General features: G+C 41.9%; 1 protein-coding gene across 1 annotated transcript in view; it reads left to right on the top strand.

Moving 5' to 3' along the window:
• The window catches only part of LOC126426431 (uncharacterized), a 49,586-nt gene that overhangs the window by 18,901 nt on the left and 14,362 nt on the right, over positions 1 to 16,323 (top strand). Inside the window, exon 3 of the mRNA XM_050088348.1 lies at positions 2,926 to 3,499. Within this exon, the coding sequence (XP_049944305.1) occupies positions 2,926 to 3,499 (574 nt within the window). The remainder of the gene's footprint in view (positions 1 to 2,925; positions 3,500 to 16,323) is intronic.

Raw genomic sequence — 16,323 nt, 5'->3', positions numbered from 1 at the left:
CGACAGTGTGGAAACTCGGCCATAGCCAGAACTCAACACACCTGTAGTGTGACGTGTGCGTGATTAATTTCATAGCAACATTAGTCTCCCAGAGTTCTGTGCCCTCCGACGTAAATTTTCACGACTTCACAAGTCTGCAGCTACAAATTTGCCGAAGTTTGCACTTAGCTCTGCTCGCTGCTTTTTTTACTCTTTGGAGAGAACAAAATCCACCCACAGAAGCTCACTTGCAAGATTTCAACTTGCGAGCTTTGTTTTTGAATTAGCATTACTCTAAGAACAAGACGACGAAGAAAAAAAATGGTACCAGACATTCATCCTGTAGTGAAATGCGGAATAAGTGATACTCGTTGACACTGTGTTTTTGTGGTTAACGTTTCAATAAAATGGCAACGAAACATAAATTCGTCAATTTAAAATGCGTTCTAAAACGACAGTCGTAAGGCCCAACACTCTGAACAAATACCGCGTTTCTTACCTAGCTGACCCCCACTCCTCCCCCCCCCCCCCAGTTCTATGCACGATGAAAATGTTAAGAGACGTTGAATTTCATTGTCGGTTCTCAGTAATGCGGCAATCTTATAAGTAAAATTTGCCACGAAACGCATCATTGACCCACCCCGCCGCAGTACACGGCTGCTGGGTGCTGTGTAGAGATGGACAGACACGTTCATCCTTCGGCACTAGTTCACTGGTGATCGTTCTTTTTTGGGAGCCGTTCATCTTTATTTGTTCACCGTTCATTTGTGCATGGTATACGGTTCTTAAGAAAAATTGAAAACCAGTAGTGTAGGTGACTGAAGGATGGAAGCCGCCAAGAGAGGGCACTTGCCTTCCCTCTGGAATACAGGGTTTTTATTCATTGCAGAACTCACATACTTGTTGAAGTAATTTCCGTGATTCTGCAGAACCTCTCGTGGTAGCCAATTGAAGCGTTACATGGCTGATTGCAGTGAAATAGTATAGGGTCGCTCACGGAAAAGCGGCCCCGCTTAAAGACTGCTCGCCAACTAAGCCCGTTACGAGCAGATACAATAAACGGATAAACATGTAATAATTAGGCAATGCATGTAGAGCTGCATCAAACCAGTCTCAGGACTGAAGACCACAACAACAACAACAACAACAATTAGGCAATAAAGAAATACCAAATAAGCCAATGCGAGTCCCAACTGCAAAACAATAGATGACGATTGGTGGGCGACAATGGGCAGTCCAATACTCGGGGCCGATTTTTCGTGCGCCAGCCTGTACCACTGAAATAATGTTGTAGAAGTTGTCATGTTCTCCTTAGAAAATGTGACACCAGACATATGGTTATGGAGCGCGAGCTTCGTTCGGCTGTAAGTCGGTCTGCCTTCCACAACAATAAACATGCCATTTTACCTTGGATCATAAAAAGACTGAAAATAGCCTCTCTGTCGACTTCCTTTACTGCCTTCTTTGAAATATTGCTGTGGAGTTGCATACGCGGCATTTAACCGCTGTCGTGGAATCAGTGTGCGTCACAGGTTTCGTAACGAATCATCAGTAGCTAAACGTAGCGCTTTCCGGAGCAATGTAGTAACAGAATGGCCTGTGCATTACGCTATGCCTTAAAATTTGTTTTCTGCTTTATCACTTTCCTGAAAGATTACTCAAAGGCTCTTTGACTTGTTCATTTTCCTTATAACAAATACTATTCTCAATTCTAATCGTTTTATACTTCAAATTTTTCATTTTTGCTATCAGTTTAACGTTAATGGTACTTGATAAAAATGTTTTCTAAATATTTTGCAGTTTTATTTCCTAACTTATTGGTCATTTTCTTGAACACATGTTGAATGCTATCGTAGAATGATAAAACGTTAGATCGTCAACTTCAGAAAAGTGTCATGTCCAAAATCCTATTAACAACACAGAAAGGCTTACTTCAAAGAAGGTAATTGAGTCATGCCCGTCTTGTAAGTATCAAAGTAATTTACCCATAATAAATACAAATACTGAGTTGACATCGATCATTTCGTGGAGAGTTCTGGAGGCATGATAACATCTCAAAAGTGATAAATTATGCCCCCCTCCCTGGAAAAATTTCTGCTTATACTGTACAAGTACTACATTTTAGAGTATTGGATAAAAATTGTAGAAACTGTTTTTTTTAAAATTACAGTTCATGAATATCTTTCTTTCATAACACAAACCCATTTCCAACAAAGTATTATAGGTACTACAAGCATTGTAGTATTTCAATAAATATTTTGCATTTTACAAACTCAAGTGGGGTCAGACATTTTCCCATATGTGCTATTAAAGAAAGCCGCCCGCTGTGGCCATGCGGTTCTAGGCGCTCCGGTCTGAAACCTCGCGACCGCTACGGTCGCTGGTTCGAATCCTGCCTCGGGCATGGATGTGTGTGATGTCCTTAGGTTAGTTCGGTTTAATTAGTTCTAAGTTCTTGGGGACTGATGACCTCCGATGTTAAGTCCCATAGTGCTCAGAGCCATTTGAACCATTTGCTAAGGTAATTTGTGGCTCGATTGAATGTAAATGACATTAGAATGAACTCAAAGTAGAGCGTGGCCAATTTCCTTCCCCATCCTTAGCTAATCCGAGTTTGTACCCAAACCCAGATGACCTCGATGCTGATGGTATGTTAAAACACTAAGCTCCTTCATTTTGAAAGACTGCAAGATTTGTGCACTTAGCTGCAAATTGAAGAAATTTGGTCTCCTCTATTTCTGAAGACATCTTGTGGAAAATTAGGATGCTGCAACTAAATTGAAAACCTTGAAAATTGTGATATCAAAGACTTGTAGCATTTCACCTTTTGCAACAATATTACACAACAGATATATTACAGTTTTAACGAACTGTCAATCGATACAGGTCTACACTTGTTGACGGTGCTGCGTAACGACAGTGCTGTTCAGTAACGCTGTGTTTCAGAATCGACTACCATGGCAGCCGGCAAGGGAGTTCAGGAGAGCACACCTGCATACCTGGGTGGCCTACTAGACGCTGGGGAAGGTAACATGGTGACTTTGGCGGCGGGGGAGACACGGCTGGTGGCACACAGAGCCGTCCTAGTTACCGGGAGCCCCGTGTTTGCCGCAATGTTTCGCTACGACATGGAGGAGTCGGGCAGTGGCCTGGTTGACATAAGAGATGTGGACGGACCAGTGCTGAGAGAGCTACTGACATTCATGTATACCTTCCATGCCCCCCAGCTGGCGAGCATGGCTGCACAATTACTAGTCGCCGCTGACAAGTACGGCGTGCTTAACCTGAAGGCTCAGTGTGAGCAGCAGCTGGCCACAGCACTGGCTGTGGACAATGCGGCGGCCACAGCTGTTCTTGCTGTGCGTCACTGCTGCCCTGGCCTCAGGCAGACCGCCATCTCCTACATAAAGGGGCGCACGCATGAAGTGATGGCAACGCAGGGCTGGGCTGACGCAGTCCGCACCCAGCCAGAAGACGTCATAGAGGTCAGCAAGCTGCTCGCGGAGACACCAGAGTCCAGGTAAGCACAAGATGATCACCATTAATCTGTGTGTGTGTGTGTGTGTGTGTGTGTGTGTGTGTGTGCGTGTGTGTGTGTGTGTGCGTGCGTGTGTGCGTGCGTGTGTGCGTGCGCGTGGGTGCGTGCGTGTGTGCGTGCGTGCGTGCGTGCGTGTGTGCGTGCGTGCGCGCGTGCGCGCGTGCGCGCGTGCGCGCGTGTGCGCGCGCGATGAAAAAAACTTGTTAGCACTATGCGGATTTCTTAGATTTACTGCTGGAGAAGGCAGAGTGGATTCTACAACACACCCAAACTATTATACTGTATTTCTTTATCATAACTTGAAGAAGATGAAATAGTTAACTTTGAAACAATCCATGTTAACAGGAATGTGGCGTTTGTTACTGTTGCTAAACACTAATTTACCACATAAGTACCTCCTCTCAATGTATGACTGTAAACTTTACTACATGGTGGCGTCTAACGAACTCTTGCGCTGCTGGCTGTGTAGAGGGACGATACTGTCATTTTAAGCAATTATTGCAGAGTTAAAGTTAAACAAGACTCTGGTCTCACATTAATTATTTAAGCAGTGGTGGCATATAGAAACTGTTGAGGGCGTGTCTTTGAAAAAATCTCTCAATCATTGCTGCAACTGGCAGTGACAGTGCTTACTTGTGGTTTCATTCTGAGGTACCGATTGTTCTATGGGACCTCGTTCTTTGACACCACCACATTTCCCCACCACAAAACCTTCATACCATTGTCATCTAGTGTTGTCACATGGTGATGGTGGGGGAGAGGTGGCCTGAATGTGAACACAGATGAGAAGAGAGGAAGTGGAACAACAGCCAACGGCTGCTTGTTGTCCACACCACGATAGCCACCTTGCGAATGACTAGGAGCACCAACTGAAAAACTGTCCATGTGGCATCGCGTATCCAGTAACACAGATGCTGTCGGTTGGGTCGATTGCAAGTGAAACACCTGGGGCAGTGTGATGGCTGTCTGTGGGCGGCACCTCCACGGATACACGGATGTCAGCTCAGGCTGCAATCTCGGTTGACACCACTCTGGCACTTAGTTGCCAGGATGTTTCCTCAAATGTTATGGGCAGTTTAGTCAATGTTTGTGTAGAGGAACTTCCTCATAGATTGCACGTGTGACAGGCCAAACATGAAAAAATGTGGCTTTGCATTGTCTTCAATGGTTCTGTGCACCTCAATCTTTAGTCCTCTTCAAATCTAGGTCACACAGTCTGCTGTTCTTGTCACATGGGTACACAGACTTTACTGAGAGGCACTGAAAAATTGAACAAGTCTAACCCAAAAATCTTTGCACTTTTCCTAGAACTGAGTGCATGAAACATATATTGCAAGTTCACGAAAAGTTGCTGGCATGTTGCATGCGTGAGCGCGTGCAAGCGTCCCCCCCCACTGCCACACACACACACACACACACACACACACACACACACACACACACACACACACACACACACACACACACACACACACAGTACTGGCGCCATCTGTAGATACTACAGAAGTAGGAATCTGACGATGTGGGCTACTGATACTGTCGTGTATGTTTATTGATGCACCAGTTGCGAACTAAAATTTCTTTTCTATTGGTGACATTGACACAAAATGCACCTCGTGTAAGCTTCACTGAATCTGTGCACCGGACCTGTGCTTGCCCAGGCTGCCTTGTAAACAGACTGTCAGGCTAGGTCTTTGCATACCATGTGGAAGCATTTTGTGTCACACCAAGGACAATGTTTCCTGTAATTTGAAAAGCACTGAAGACGACTTTCTCATTGTATTCTGCAGTGAACCTCACATATGATGCCACCGAAAGTTTTTACCTTCACTTTCACTGTTCTTCTGATCACTGTTTTATTCACTTAAACATTAGGATGAACTTTAGACTGGGGGTCTTGTGCATCATTTAACAAGAGAAATAGATGGAGAATCAAAGTCAATTTCAATTGTGTCCACCGTACTTAGATTCCACAATAGACAAGTGTTTTCAGATTGTGTTCAAGCAATTTTAGAACAGCTGTGCAAATGTATGTGTCTGACACATTTTATGTGACTGCAATATGTAACAAAATAATGCTATGGCTTAGCCCAAAGCACGTAAACCTGAAATATCTTGTTTAACCCTGTAAGTTCAGCTATCCACTGTTCAAAACACTGTTGGGGCAACTTCTTTAGACGAATAAATCTGAACCTCACTGCAGTGATACATATCTGAGCAACAGAATGTTCATCTAACTTCCAAACAAGGTCATCATGACGAAAATCGGGGCACAATTTTGAACACTGAATTGGGGCACAGTTTGAAACACAGTCAGTATATGTCAGTTCTGACAGATGATGGAGAGAAAGCAATGGGCATCATAGCTGTAACGTTGTATGTGTCAAAGTGGGCTTCGACTTGCGTGTGATATTCAGACCAATCCTCTTCATTACCATTAAACTAATGGTGCTTGGGAGGAGTGACTGGCTGTGGAGCAACTTAGTCATTTGTTAAAGCTGAGCAGCAGTTGCTCAGTGTGCTGCACCTGAAATTGAAGAACTTTGTGTTGAGAGGTAACCTGTTATGGCTCAGACACAGTTAAATGCTTTATGGCATACACAGGGTGAAACAGTACACACAAAGAATAGTATACCCATTGTCAGATGTCACAGGCTGCACAGATTGCTAAAGCAGGACAAGTGGCAAACTGTGGTGACACTAACATCAGTCTTCAATGCTTGGAAGATTGCAATTGTCTCAACACAGTGTACTGAACACCTCTAATGATAGGCTCCACAGGTAATGACTGCATGTGGCATTGTTAACACTGTGACATCAGCAACTAAAACTGAAATGGGCACGTGACCATCGGCACTCGACGTTGGTGCAGTGGCAGAGCATTGTACAATTGTACAGTCTGATGAGTCCCAATAGCTTCTTCGTCAATCGGATGGTAGGGCATGAATGATATTCCAGGGGAAAAGCTACTCCCATCTGTTCTGTGGAGAGACAAGCTGGCAGTGCCGCCGTCATGATATGGGGAACATTCACAGGGGGATCTTGTGGATCCAGTGGAGCTTGCTCAAGGCTCCATGATAGCAAATGAGTATTATACACTGGTTGCAGACCACGCACAGCCCTTTGACTCACATTTATTGACAGTAGTGGCAGTTTTCAATAACATGTGCCATGTCACAAGGCCAGGAGTGTGATGGAGTGGTTTGAAGAACACATTGGCGAGTTCCAGTTGATATGCGACCTGATCGCACACATCTAGCATACGATGGAATGTGGCGTCTGAGCTCATCTCCCCCTCTCTGGAATTGATGGACATTAGGTGACTTAGGCTGTGTCCTACATGAGCAACAGAAGAGACTGACAGTGCACAACAGCTTCAGGCGACAAAACACAACCGCAGGTGTAGTTACGGAAGTGTCCTACGTGAGCGATGTCTGTGTCGCTGCCTGTCTCCCGCTGCAACTGGCTATGTTTGAATTCAAACGTATTTGAATCTTGTTGCTGCAGCATGTGTGACAGAGAGATACAGCCACGTGTCTTCTTGGCAAGGCAGTGGAGTGGACGCGACGGCAGCCATTGAAATATTTAGGAGATTATAAGAAAACTATTTGGTGAAAAAATTTGGTTCATCCGCATATTACAGCTTGATATCGTCGCTTGATAAAGGTCTCAATTTATTTTCGTTATTCGTCATAGTTACTGTGCTGCACAAAATTGAGTACATGGGTGCACGAAATTTTGAAGAATTTGCAGAGGTAAAATCACATTGCATAGACTTTCCATGTAGTTCATTTAAGGCCATACATTATTGTGGATGAAATGTAATAATATATCTAAACTGTATTTAAAATTGAGACCGGAATATTTCTTTTCATTCTTGAGATATTGGTTGTTACATCCACGGACGGGGCAGAACCTTTCCTGCGCTTTGGGAATCAAGTGGTCGTAAAAATTGTTGTATTTCATAAATGGTTCAAGATATCGAAAAGATGATATTTGGAAATGATAACACGCAGAAAGGACTATTTATCGTATGATTGACACTCGATTCACTTTTGTAAACGCGTGAGCAGAGCAAAAACAAGACTCCCTCTAAATTACACCATGAGGTTTTTTCTGAATTTTCATAGCCAAACAAAGGGAAAGAAACAGTAAACGAGGTATCAAAGTGATCAGCGTGAGCTCTAGTTTTGTATGAACATACGTAACTGCTTGAAAGTAATCTGGGTAATTATAAAAATTGAAATATTTCACAAAAAGCTGCTGCCGAGCTATGTAAATGAAGTGTCAAAAATTTCGTCTGTTCAAGGCCTAGCTATTTTGCACATAAAAAGATACATTGGTATTTAAATGTCAAAAAGGATTCCATCGAATGAAGTATGTTACAAAGGCAAACGAGGAGTCAGTAAATCATTCCTCCTGAATAAAACTTGAAAATCAAAAATGAAAGAAATCATCCACATAATTTACGAAATGATTTGTGTAAAAGAAATAAGTAGATCAGAGAAATGTTCTACATGCTTTTGAATGATGCTCAAAATCATGAACAGAAAATGAGGTGCTCCAAACATTTCCCTAATATTTTTTATATCTTATTTTTAGACAAATCATTACACAAAATCTTTGACTTTCTTTTTAAAAAAATTGTATGTTTTACCTTTACACACTATTTAGATTAATGGTAACGCTTGGCCTTAACTCTGACTGCTGATGAATTACATTTGTAACAGCAGATATCGGTAAAATTTCATGCTTCATTGTAATTTGTTAGGAATTTAATGTTTGTGATATACTGGGAGAGGTGTGTATACACTTAAAGATAAAGTTCTTTGGCAAGACCTTAAAATATGCTTAGAAACGCAGTGTAATCAGTATATATAAAGTGTATTATACAGAATTATAATGGAGTCAGTTAAAATATAAGATGCAGCTGAAATCGAACCTAGGACAACGAATCGTACTCGTGTTCTGTAACGCTACCTCTACACATCTAACTGTCCTTCAGTTATCAATCTACGTACTTACATGTCTATTTATGGTAGTCAGTAATGTAGTCAGTCATTCTTCTGCATTTATTGGCTGTTAAAAGTTCTTGATCACACAAAAAACATTTGTATTTAATGTACTGGTGAGATAGTCGAATGCTCCTCTGTTCATTCACGTGTCTTTGAAGATTTGTATGGTGATCTTGGTAGTTGATATTTATGAAATTCTCCATGGAAATTCCTCCCTTTGTAAATTTCATGCACAGCATTCCTTTTCGCTTGATTTTCTTAGGTAAATCTAATTTTGTAGACTTACTCTCCAGCTACAGTATTCTACAGTTTAAGGGTGCTGTTTTATAGACACAGCTGGTTGGCTCTAAGCAGCCTTCTTGTAGCACAACATGGTCACTCGCACGCAGGAAACCCGAGCTCTTGCCTGATGTTGCAGCTTGTCGCTGGAGTGTCACATATCCAGAAGTCGCTCGCTTCTGTCACTCACATAGGACACTGCCTCAAGTGTGCAGATGCAGTGCCAACTCCCTCCAGTGACCTACAAAGGCCTCATATTTCTTCGATGCAATTAAGAGTCACTGCTGTTGTCCATGCTGGCTATTAGGTAGGTGGTCATAATGTTGTGGCTGACCAGTGGCTATATAAGACATCTGTTGTTGGTGTCTGGAGTTGAAAGTCACTTAATTTGTTTTCTTCTTCCACCCTAAGCGTTCTCATTTTGCTGCCCATTAATGTCCCCCTCCCTCCCCCCATTATGGAACAGTGCGTAGGGATTCTTGATAAGTTGTATTAGAAATTTAGTCTCCCAATTTGGTTAGCTGGTTCTATTGTTTGATGTCATGGCTTCATATATTTAATGTTCGGTGGTTACATTGTGTACCTGTCAGTGGTATCTGAAATTTCTTTAATTCCTGCAGAATAGGTCTGTGTTTTAAGGCATTCCTAATTTTTTAAATGTGAAACATTGTCTCTGGTTACTCATGCAGTTGAAGTGCTTGTGGTAATGTCAGCTTCCAGATTAGAAGTACAGCGTGCCAGAGCTCAGATCGACATGTTTGATTCTTAACCTTGTGTGAGATGTGGGGAGAAATATACAGACTTGTTGCCCCTTATTGCCTGCATTTTAATCACCTTCCCAGGTCTCCATTTTTCAGAGTTTAAGTTGGTACTTGTTAGTGGATGCACAGTTGATTAGTTCAACTTCGTCTAGTCTAGTCTACTCAACTTTAACCAGTACATTGCTGCCCAATATGTGGTAGTAATATCAGTTGGGTTTGTTCTGATCCCCACACACAGTGTTACCACTGTAGTGATGCTGAAAACACAGCTGACAGTCTAAGCAGGCCACTCCTCTGCCTTCATCTAGCAGCTGTTTTGTTGGTTCAAATTACTCAGTGTGCCTACGTACTGGTTGAAAAGTGCCCACAAACCATTCTATTACTGCATACCTGCAATAGTCTAAGGATTGTAGCACCTAGAGTTGTCTGAAACTAGCAAATATTGCAGGGCATCAGAGTTTGTCGAAAGCATATGCAATATCTTTCGCGATGGCTGTGGCATCTTTGTTTTGTATGTTTTTGACAATTTCCGGAGCTTGATTAACTACATCGTCTGTTGCTTTCCTTTTATTAAGACCAAAATCTTGTGGGCCAAGGCCCCGAAGCACTCGAAGCCTGGAGGCAGCTGTACAGTAGCTTGTGCACCTTAGCCATTCTGGTTTTTGAGGAAAGTTGGCCTGCATTTTCTGGATGATTCCTGCAATTATGGTTCCCCAAACTGTAAATAGCGTGCCTAGCCTTAAGGCATCATATATTAATTCTGGTAAGTACAGAGTGATCTGTGATGATAGTCTTTGGAGTATCTGTGAATGCATCCATTCTGGATCTGGAGTTCGTTTATTCTTTAGTTCTATTATTTCTACCACAACTTTGTAATGTGCAAATGGGTGGGTAACTAGCTGAATTGCATGGAGAGTGTTTGTGCTCCCTGAACATGGTCTGTTGTGTGTCAGTGACATCAAGGTAGGAGATAATTCAGTAGGAATTGCTTATTTCTTCATCTTCCTGTCACTGTACTCTTATACTGCTGTAGCTTACACAGAACACAGGGCAGCAATACATCCACACATTGCAATGTTGTACATGATAACCTGTTGTAACTTCTAGATGTAGTGAAGCATGTCACCATGCCTAGTTCAGTCCCACATTCACATCTCACAGTACACATTCAGCAGCTGAGACGACACTTGGAACTGACAGTTGGTCCTGTGCACACGACAGCAGCCTGACTTCTGGTAGCCCCAGCTTTCACAAGCATCTTTGAGGTACTGACAACTGGGAAGTTTTCCATCAGTAATTGTGATTGGACTGAAAGACAAAAGGGGAAAGATGTTCTTGTCGGAGCACAAAAGGGTGAAAATATTGCTCTTTGAAGGACTCGTGCAGAAAAATGGAGAACTAGCTGCTTGAGCCCTCATTCTGCTTTACGTACCAAAATTTTTATCATGCGAAGATATTCATGCACACTCCCACTGCCACTGCCCATCTCTCTCTCTCTCTCTCTCTCTCTCTCTCTCTCTCTCTCTCTCTTCCAGCAATAAATGGAAACCCTTTCTTACTTACACTGTCTCCCTTTCTTTCTTTTGCAATGCCACTGTCTCCACCTAACTGCAACAGCTCAAAAATGCTGTGGTGTCAATGTTATTTTTTCCCATCCCCATGTGTTCAAAATTTCAGTCCATAATGTGCTGTCCCCCTATACCTGTGTGTATTAGGATGCAGACTCACAAAGCATGTGTAGGGTCTCCACGCATCTATTTTTCATTTCCACTGTCATCTCTCCATTTTTCTCCTATTGGGTATATGTCCATCCATCTCTCTTTCACTTCTACTGCTATTGTCTCACACTGACCAGCAATATCTACCTCTTTTGGTTTCATTGCTGTTGTCTTCATGCATCTCAATTTTTCACTGCGACTTTATCACCTCCATCCCGCCACCTAGCCTCCTCTTTTTCTCCCACTGGCACTGTCTTTCCTAGCTTTTGCCATCTCTCTCTCTACTACTCTTTCAGCACAAAAAAAATTGAGTATTTCCAAACACCAAAATTTTTGGTGAGGAAGGTGCAGTGACGACTGAGGCAGCTGGTTCCCTACTTTGCTGTCAGTCTTTCAAATAGTTAAATATTTTCACCCTTTCATGCTCTGATAGCATTTTTCCCCTGGTAGTCTTTCCCTGTGCATCTAAAGTTTCCACAGCCAATATCTCTGGAACCACGATACATACTGACAAACGGCTTTTCCGGCTATTAATATAAGGCAGGGAGTCGCGAATGTAAATTCTGTGAGACATTCTAAATGGTGTGGAAATACTGGTATCAACTCACTTACTTTTTTTTTTTTTTTAAATGGACACTCCATATTATTCCATACACAATCAATAACAAGAGCGATCACAATAATAATGGCGTTGGTTGCATTGCAATACATAAATTACATTCCAAGAAATTGAAACTAAATTTGCTGCATGAAATGAACAAAATGCGCTGTTATTGTACTTCCCGCTAAACGAGAGTGACCCGCACATTGCTCGTAATCACGAAGTGATTGACGTGCATGTTCTTACATTCATTTTTTAATTTTTTTTGTTTATACAGTAAGTTCTGTAGGACCAAATTGAGGAGCAAATCTCAAAGGCCATGGAACATGTCAGTACATGAAATTACAACATAAAAGTAATAACAGATAAAAATAAACGACTTTGTGACTAACCTAGGCCTCCTAATAGCTGAGGACTGCTGCATGTTCCCTAAATCTACAGCTACACAAGGTTCCTCTCCACTCAACTCTGACAGTTGGTCAAATGTATTGCATATATGCAAAGTAAAACTGTCTGAATACCTCCTCTTCCTAGCTGCCTTCTTGCCAATTGCCAGTTCCCATTCCCCCACTACCCTTCACCCGCCTCAACCTATCTAGTTCCTCCTTTGCGTGTTGTAACTGCTCCTCTATCAACTTATTTCTACTACAGATTCTGCATTCCCAGAAGAGGATCTCACTAAAATGACCACTGGCTTCGCCACTGCATTCCCCCCGATGAAAATACTTTGAACAAATCCTACACCATAGCCCACTATTTACAAACCTACAACAGAACCCACACTCCTCACTCATGGTAAAATTTTACAATTACTGAAAAAACTATATGGCTACGTTACCAAAGTTGTTACACCACTAGAATTATTTATAGAACTAATAATAAAGCTCTCGAAATTCTCTGCCTACTAAGAAAGCAGCTACTTGTATAAATACTACTACACAACAGCTAATACCAATACCAACAAAACTTCACAAAATTATTAGCTAAAACCAAAAAATTCGAAAGGCTACTGGAACATTAAACGAAGTTAAAACAGCGAATGAAAATTTTACTGAAGTATTTCACTAGAAACAATAAGAAATGTCGGGTGAAAAGTAATGTATGGAATTTACTAAACAACTTAAATGCACAGAAAACTCTAAAAAGCACAGCAAGCGAACTATTCCAAAAGTTTATTAAATCGTTATTTCGCTTCAAACAGCATGAAACACCGCCAGAAACTATTAAATTTAATAACTGTATAACAGTGGACAAATAAGTTTGTCAGTACTTAGCTTTCTAACCACTACAGCTGTAGTGCAAGCTGCAAAATGTACACACACATTGCTATCATGAGGGCCTAAGGAAGTAATAAGGGTTTCTGTCACAACCATTGATATCTACATAAGTGTCCCTCATACTTGTCGTATTCATCTACGTACAGATTGTGGAACAGTACCTGCCAGTGTACGCTGCCCCGTTACAGTGTCCAGGTCAACCCTTCGCCTCTGCAGTTGCGTACAGCAGTGGGCTGCAATCGGCATTGTATGTGGGAATGGCTCACTGTGATGTGGGTTGTTCATTGTGAAAGTATGTACAGGTACATGGCACTGGTGTACTGTACACTGTGATTGGTGTCAGTTGTAATCGTGGTATTAATTTACCTGTCAATCTGTTCTAGGCATTTGACATGGTATTCAAAAATGAGGAAATGGTTGACATGATGTTACTGTACAGAGAATGCCACAAATGTGGCACATCTCCACAAGTATTGTCAGAAGGCTTTGTGTGACAGGGCAGTTCTGTCCACGAATGTGGTTCTGCAGCAGGGGCCTCACACGTGAAGCAACAGATGGAGTTGTTGTAGTGATCCCTGCAATAAAGCCTCGTGCAAGTATTCATCAAATGGTGACGGGTGGGAATTCCTCGAATGAAAGCGTGACATCTACTCTGGACAGGCATAGATACCACCCGTATCATGTGGCAGTACATAGTCCTCCATAACGACTACGTTCAAAATCACCAGGAATAGTGTCAGTGCAGAGTTGCCACAAGCTGTGGAAATCAGGGAATTTCAAAAATGTCAGGGAATAAGGGAAATTTGAAAAAAAATAAACACAGGAAATATCTTGTTTTGGTCCCAGTAGATGAAATGGTTTGTTTACTGAGGTGCCAAGCAGTCACTGGCGGGGGGCGGCTGAGTATGTGCGCCACTTCCTTCCCTCGTTCTTTCTGCTTCTCCCTTTCCCACCTGTCCCCTCACTTGCAGTCAGTGCTGCCACCACTTCTTTCCATTAGCCTAGTAGCTGCCAACAAGAGGCAGGGAGGTGTGAGGAGTGGTTTGTTTGGCTCTGATTCTCAAGAGACTGTAGACACAGCGACTGGCGATAGCAGTGGTGTGTGCATGACTTCTTAATGTAAGGTTGTGTGTGTGTGTGTGTGTGTGTGTGTGTGTGTGTGTGTGTGTGTGTGTGTGTTTGTTTTGGTTTTCAGACAAAGGCCATGGCCGAAAATATAGTTGAGTGTGTGATTGGTCTTTTTTACACACCTGTCTGCAGCTCAGTATGGGTTGATCACCGTGGACTCACTTCATCAGCATGGTTTCTGTGACACGTAAATAACTGACCACATGGGTGGACTTCCACGACAGGCCAAAATCGCAGGCCGTTGCTGGAGGTATCTCAAGGGATCGGGCCTGCCAATATAAACCGTGAAGAACTCGAATTTTTCATTGTTTTAGTTTCAGTTAATTTTTTTTAATTTTGACTGGTAAGAATTTATTCTCTAGCGAAGAATACTACTGGAGAACAATACTGCAGCAATAAAACATAAACGAGAGGGGAAAAAGTAAATCTTTAGTTGTGAAGGAAATGCTCCATTTACAACAAGAAATCATGTTGCATGCACAAGTATCTGCAAACAGCAAAAATGTATCAAAGACCTTCGTAACAATAAACTCCTTTCTGTAAGTGTGGCATCACAACTGCCTACATCAGGTTCATTTGAGCAGTTGTCAGCGGGCGGATGTGCAGTTGACTTGCATATGAGCAATAGCTTCTCCCTCTTCTGGCTACTTGAAGTGCGGCTGTTAGCTCTATCGGCAGTAGCAGCAAGCAGCAAAATGCTAATGAGAGAATTTTTTCTTACGTTCCATAGCTGCCAGCTTCACGCATTGTGCAGAGTTACCTGAGTTGTAGTGGGGAGGGGTTAGCCTCCACGTGACCCGTATTTGCGTTTAGTGATATTGCTGTATAATCTTCTTTTACAGCTCCCAAGTCAAATGAAAATAAAACGTTTTTCTGTGGCCGGGAGCTATCAAGCGAATTAAAATACATTAACATAATTATGGAAGGCAAAAATATTAGTTTCAGTCTTCTGGATTTTATTTTATTTCAAAGATTTTAGCAGTCGAGCATTAATCACTTTGCAGAACAATGAACTTACCGTCTTCCGTTTGCTAAAGAAATTTGGCTTTATTAATCACTCCCACTGAGGCAATCAATTTATTTGAACCAAAGTGTTTCATGCCACAGTATTGGCTAGTTTCAATTGTTCACTGAATTTAAAGTCCACGTTCTCATGTTGTGACATATATGGTACTATGCCATTATAAAGAACTATACATGAGATGGTACAGTACTGCTATTCGAAAAAAAATTTACATCCCAAAAACCACACTGAAAAGGTTAATATCACGTGGGACCTACTTCATTTTGAATGTTGACAAATCAATGTGCACTTCAGGCCGGATTAGGAGTTTCAGTATAATTTACAAAATTCCGATGCTTTTGGAATATCCTCTGATGTCATGTTTCTTTTATGGTGTAATGTAAGATCTCTTTATGCTTTATATATACATACATACATACGTGCGGGCTTCCTAAATCATTGCAGCTGCACACGCGCATTAATGCCTGTTTTTGGGCGCGCTCTGGCAACTGCTAAATCGAACCTACTTCTAACAATCTCGGGATAGTTTTGTGAATGGTGGTTTGAGAGGCGTTACTTTCAAAGTAAATTTCTCTTTATGGAAGATGAATTATGTTACGTGTGGGAAAGTGGGATGAATTTCTTCAATCAGAGCATTTGACTCTCGTTTAGAACTGAATACTTTCAGGCCCAACCATGTAGAATAATTTGTGTCTCAGGAGACCAGACACATCATTATTCCAAATTAGTGGCACATTTGTGTGAAATACCTTAAGTATAACACACGCAAGAAAGATCAGTACTACATGTGAAAGCTTAGATTCTCTTGTAGCTTATTAATCTTAAAGTCAATATTATATGAGAAAGCTTGGCTTGTTGACACACTACGTATATTAATGTAAACTGTTAACTTTTCCTCCTCGTGTAGTCACGCTACGTAAGTGATCTCACTATTGGCTTACTACAGGGTGTGCCCTATTCTCTGAATATCTATCATTGGCTGCCGAGATCATGTTGCATGAGA

The sequence above is a fragment of the Schistocerca serialis genome, chromosome 11 (genome assembly GCF_023864345.2).
Source record: "Schistocerca serialis cubense isolate TAMUIC-IGC-003099 chromosome 11, iqSchSeri2.2, whole genome shotgun sequence".
NCBI lineage: Eukaryota > Metazoa > Arthropoda > Insecta > Orthoptera > Acrididae > Schistocerca > Schistocerca serialis.
This window is presented reverse-complemented; position numbering and strand designations above follow the sequence as displayed.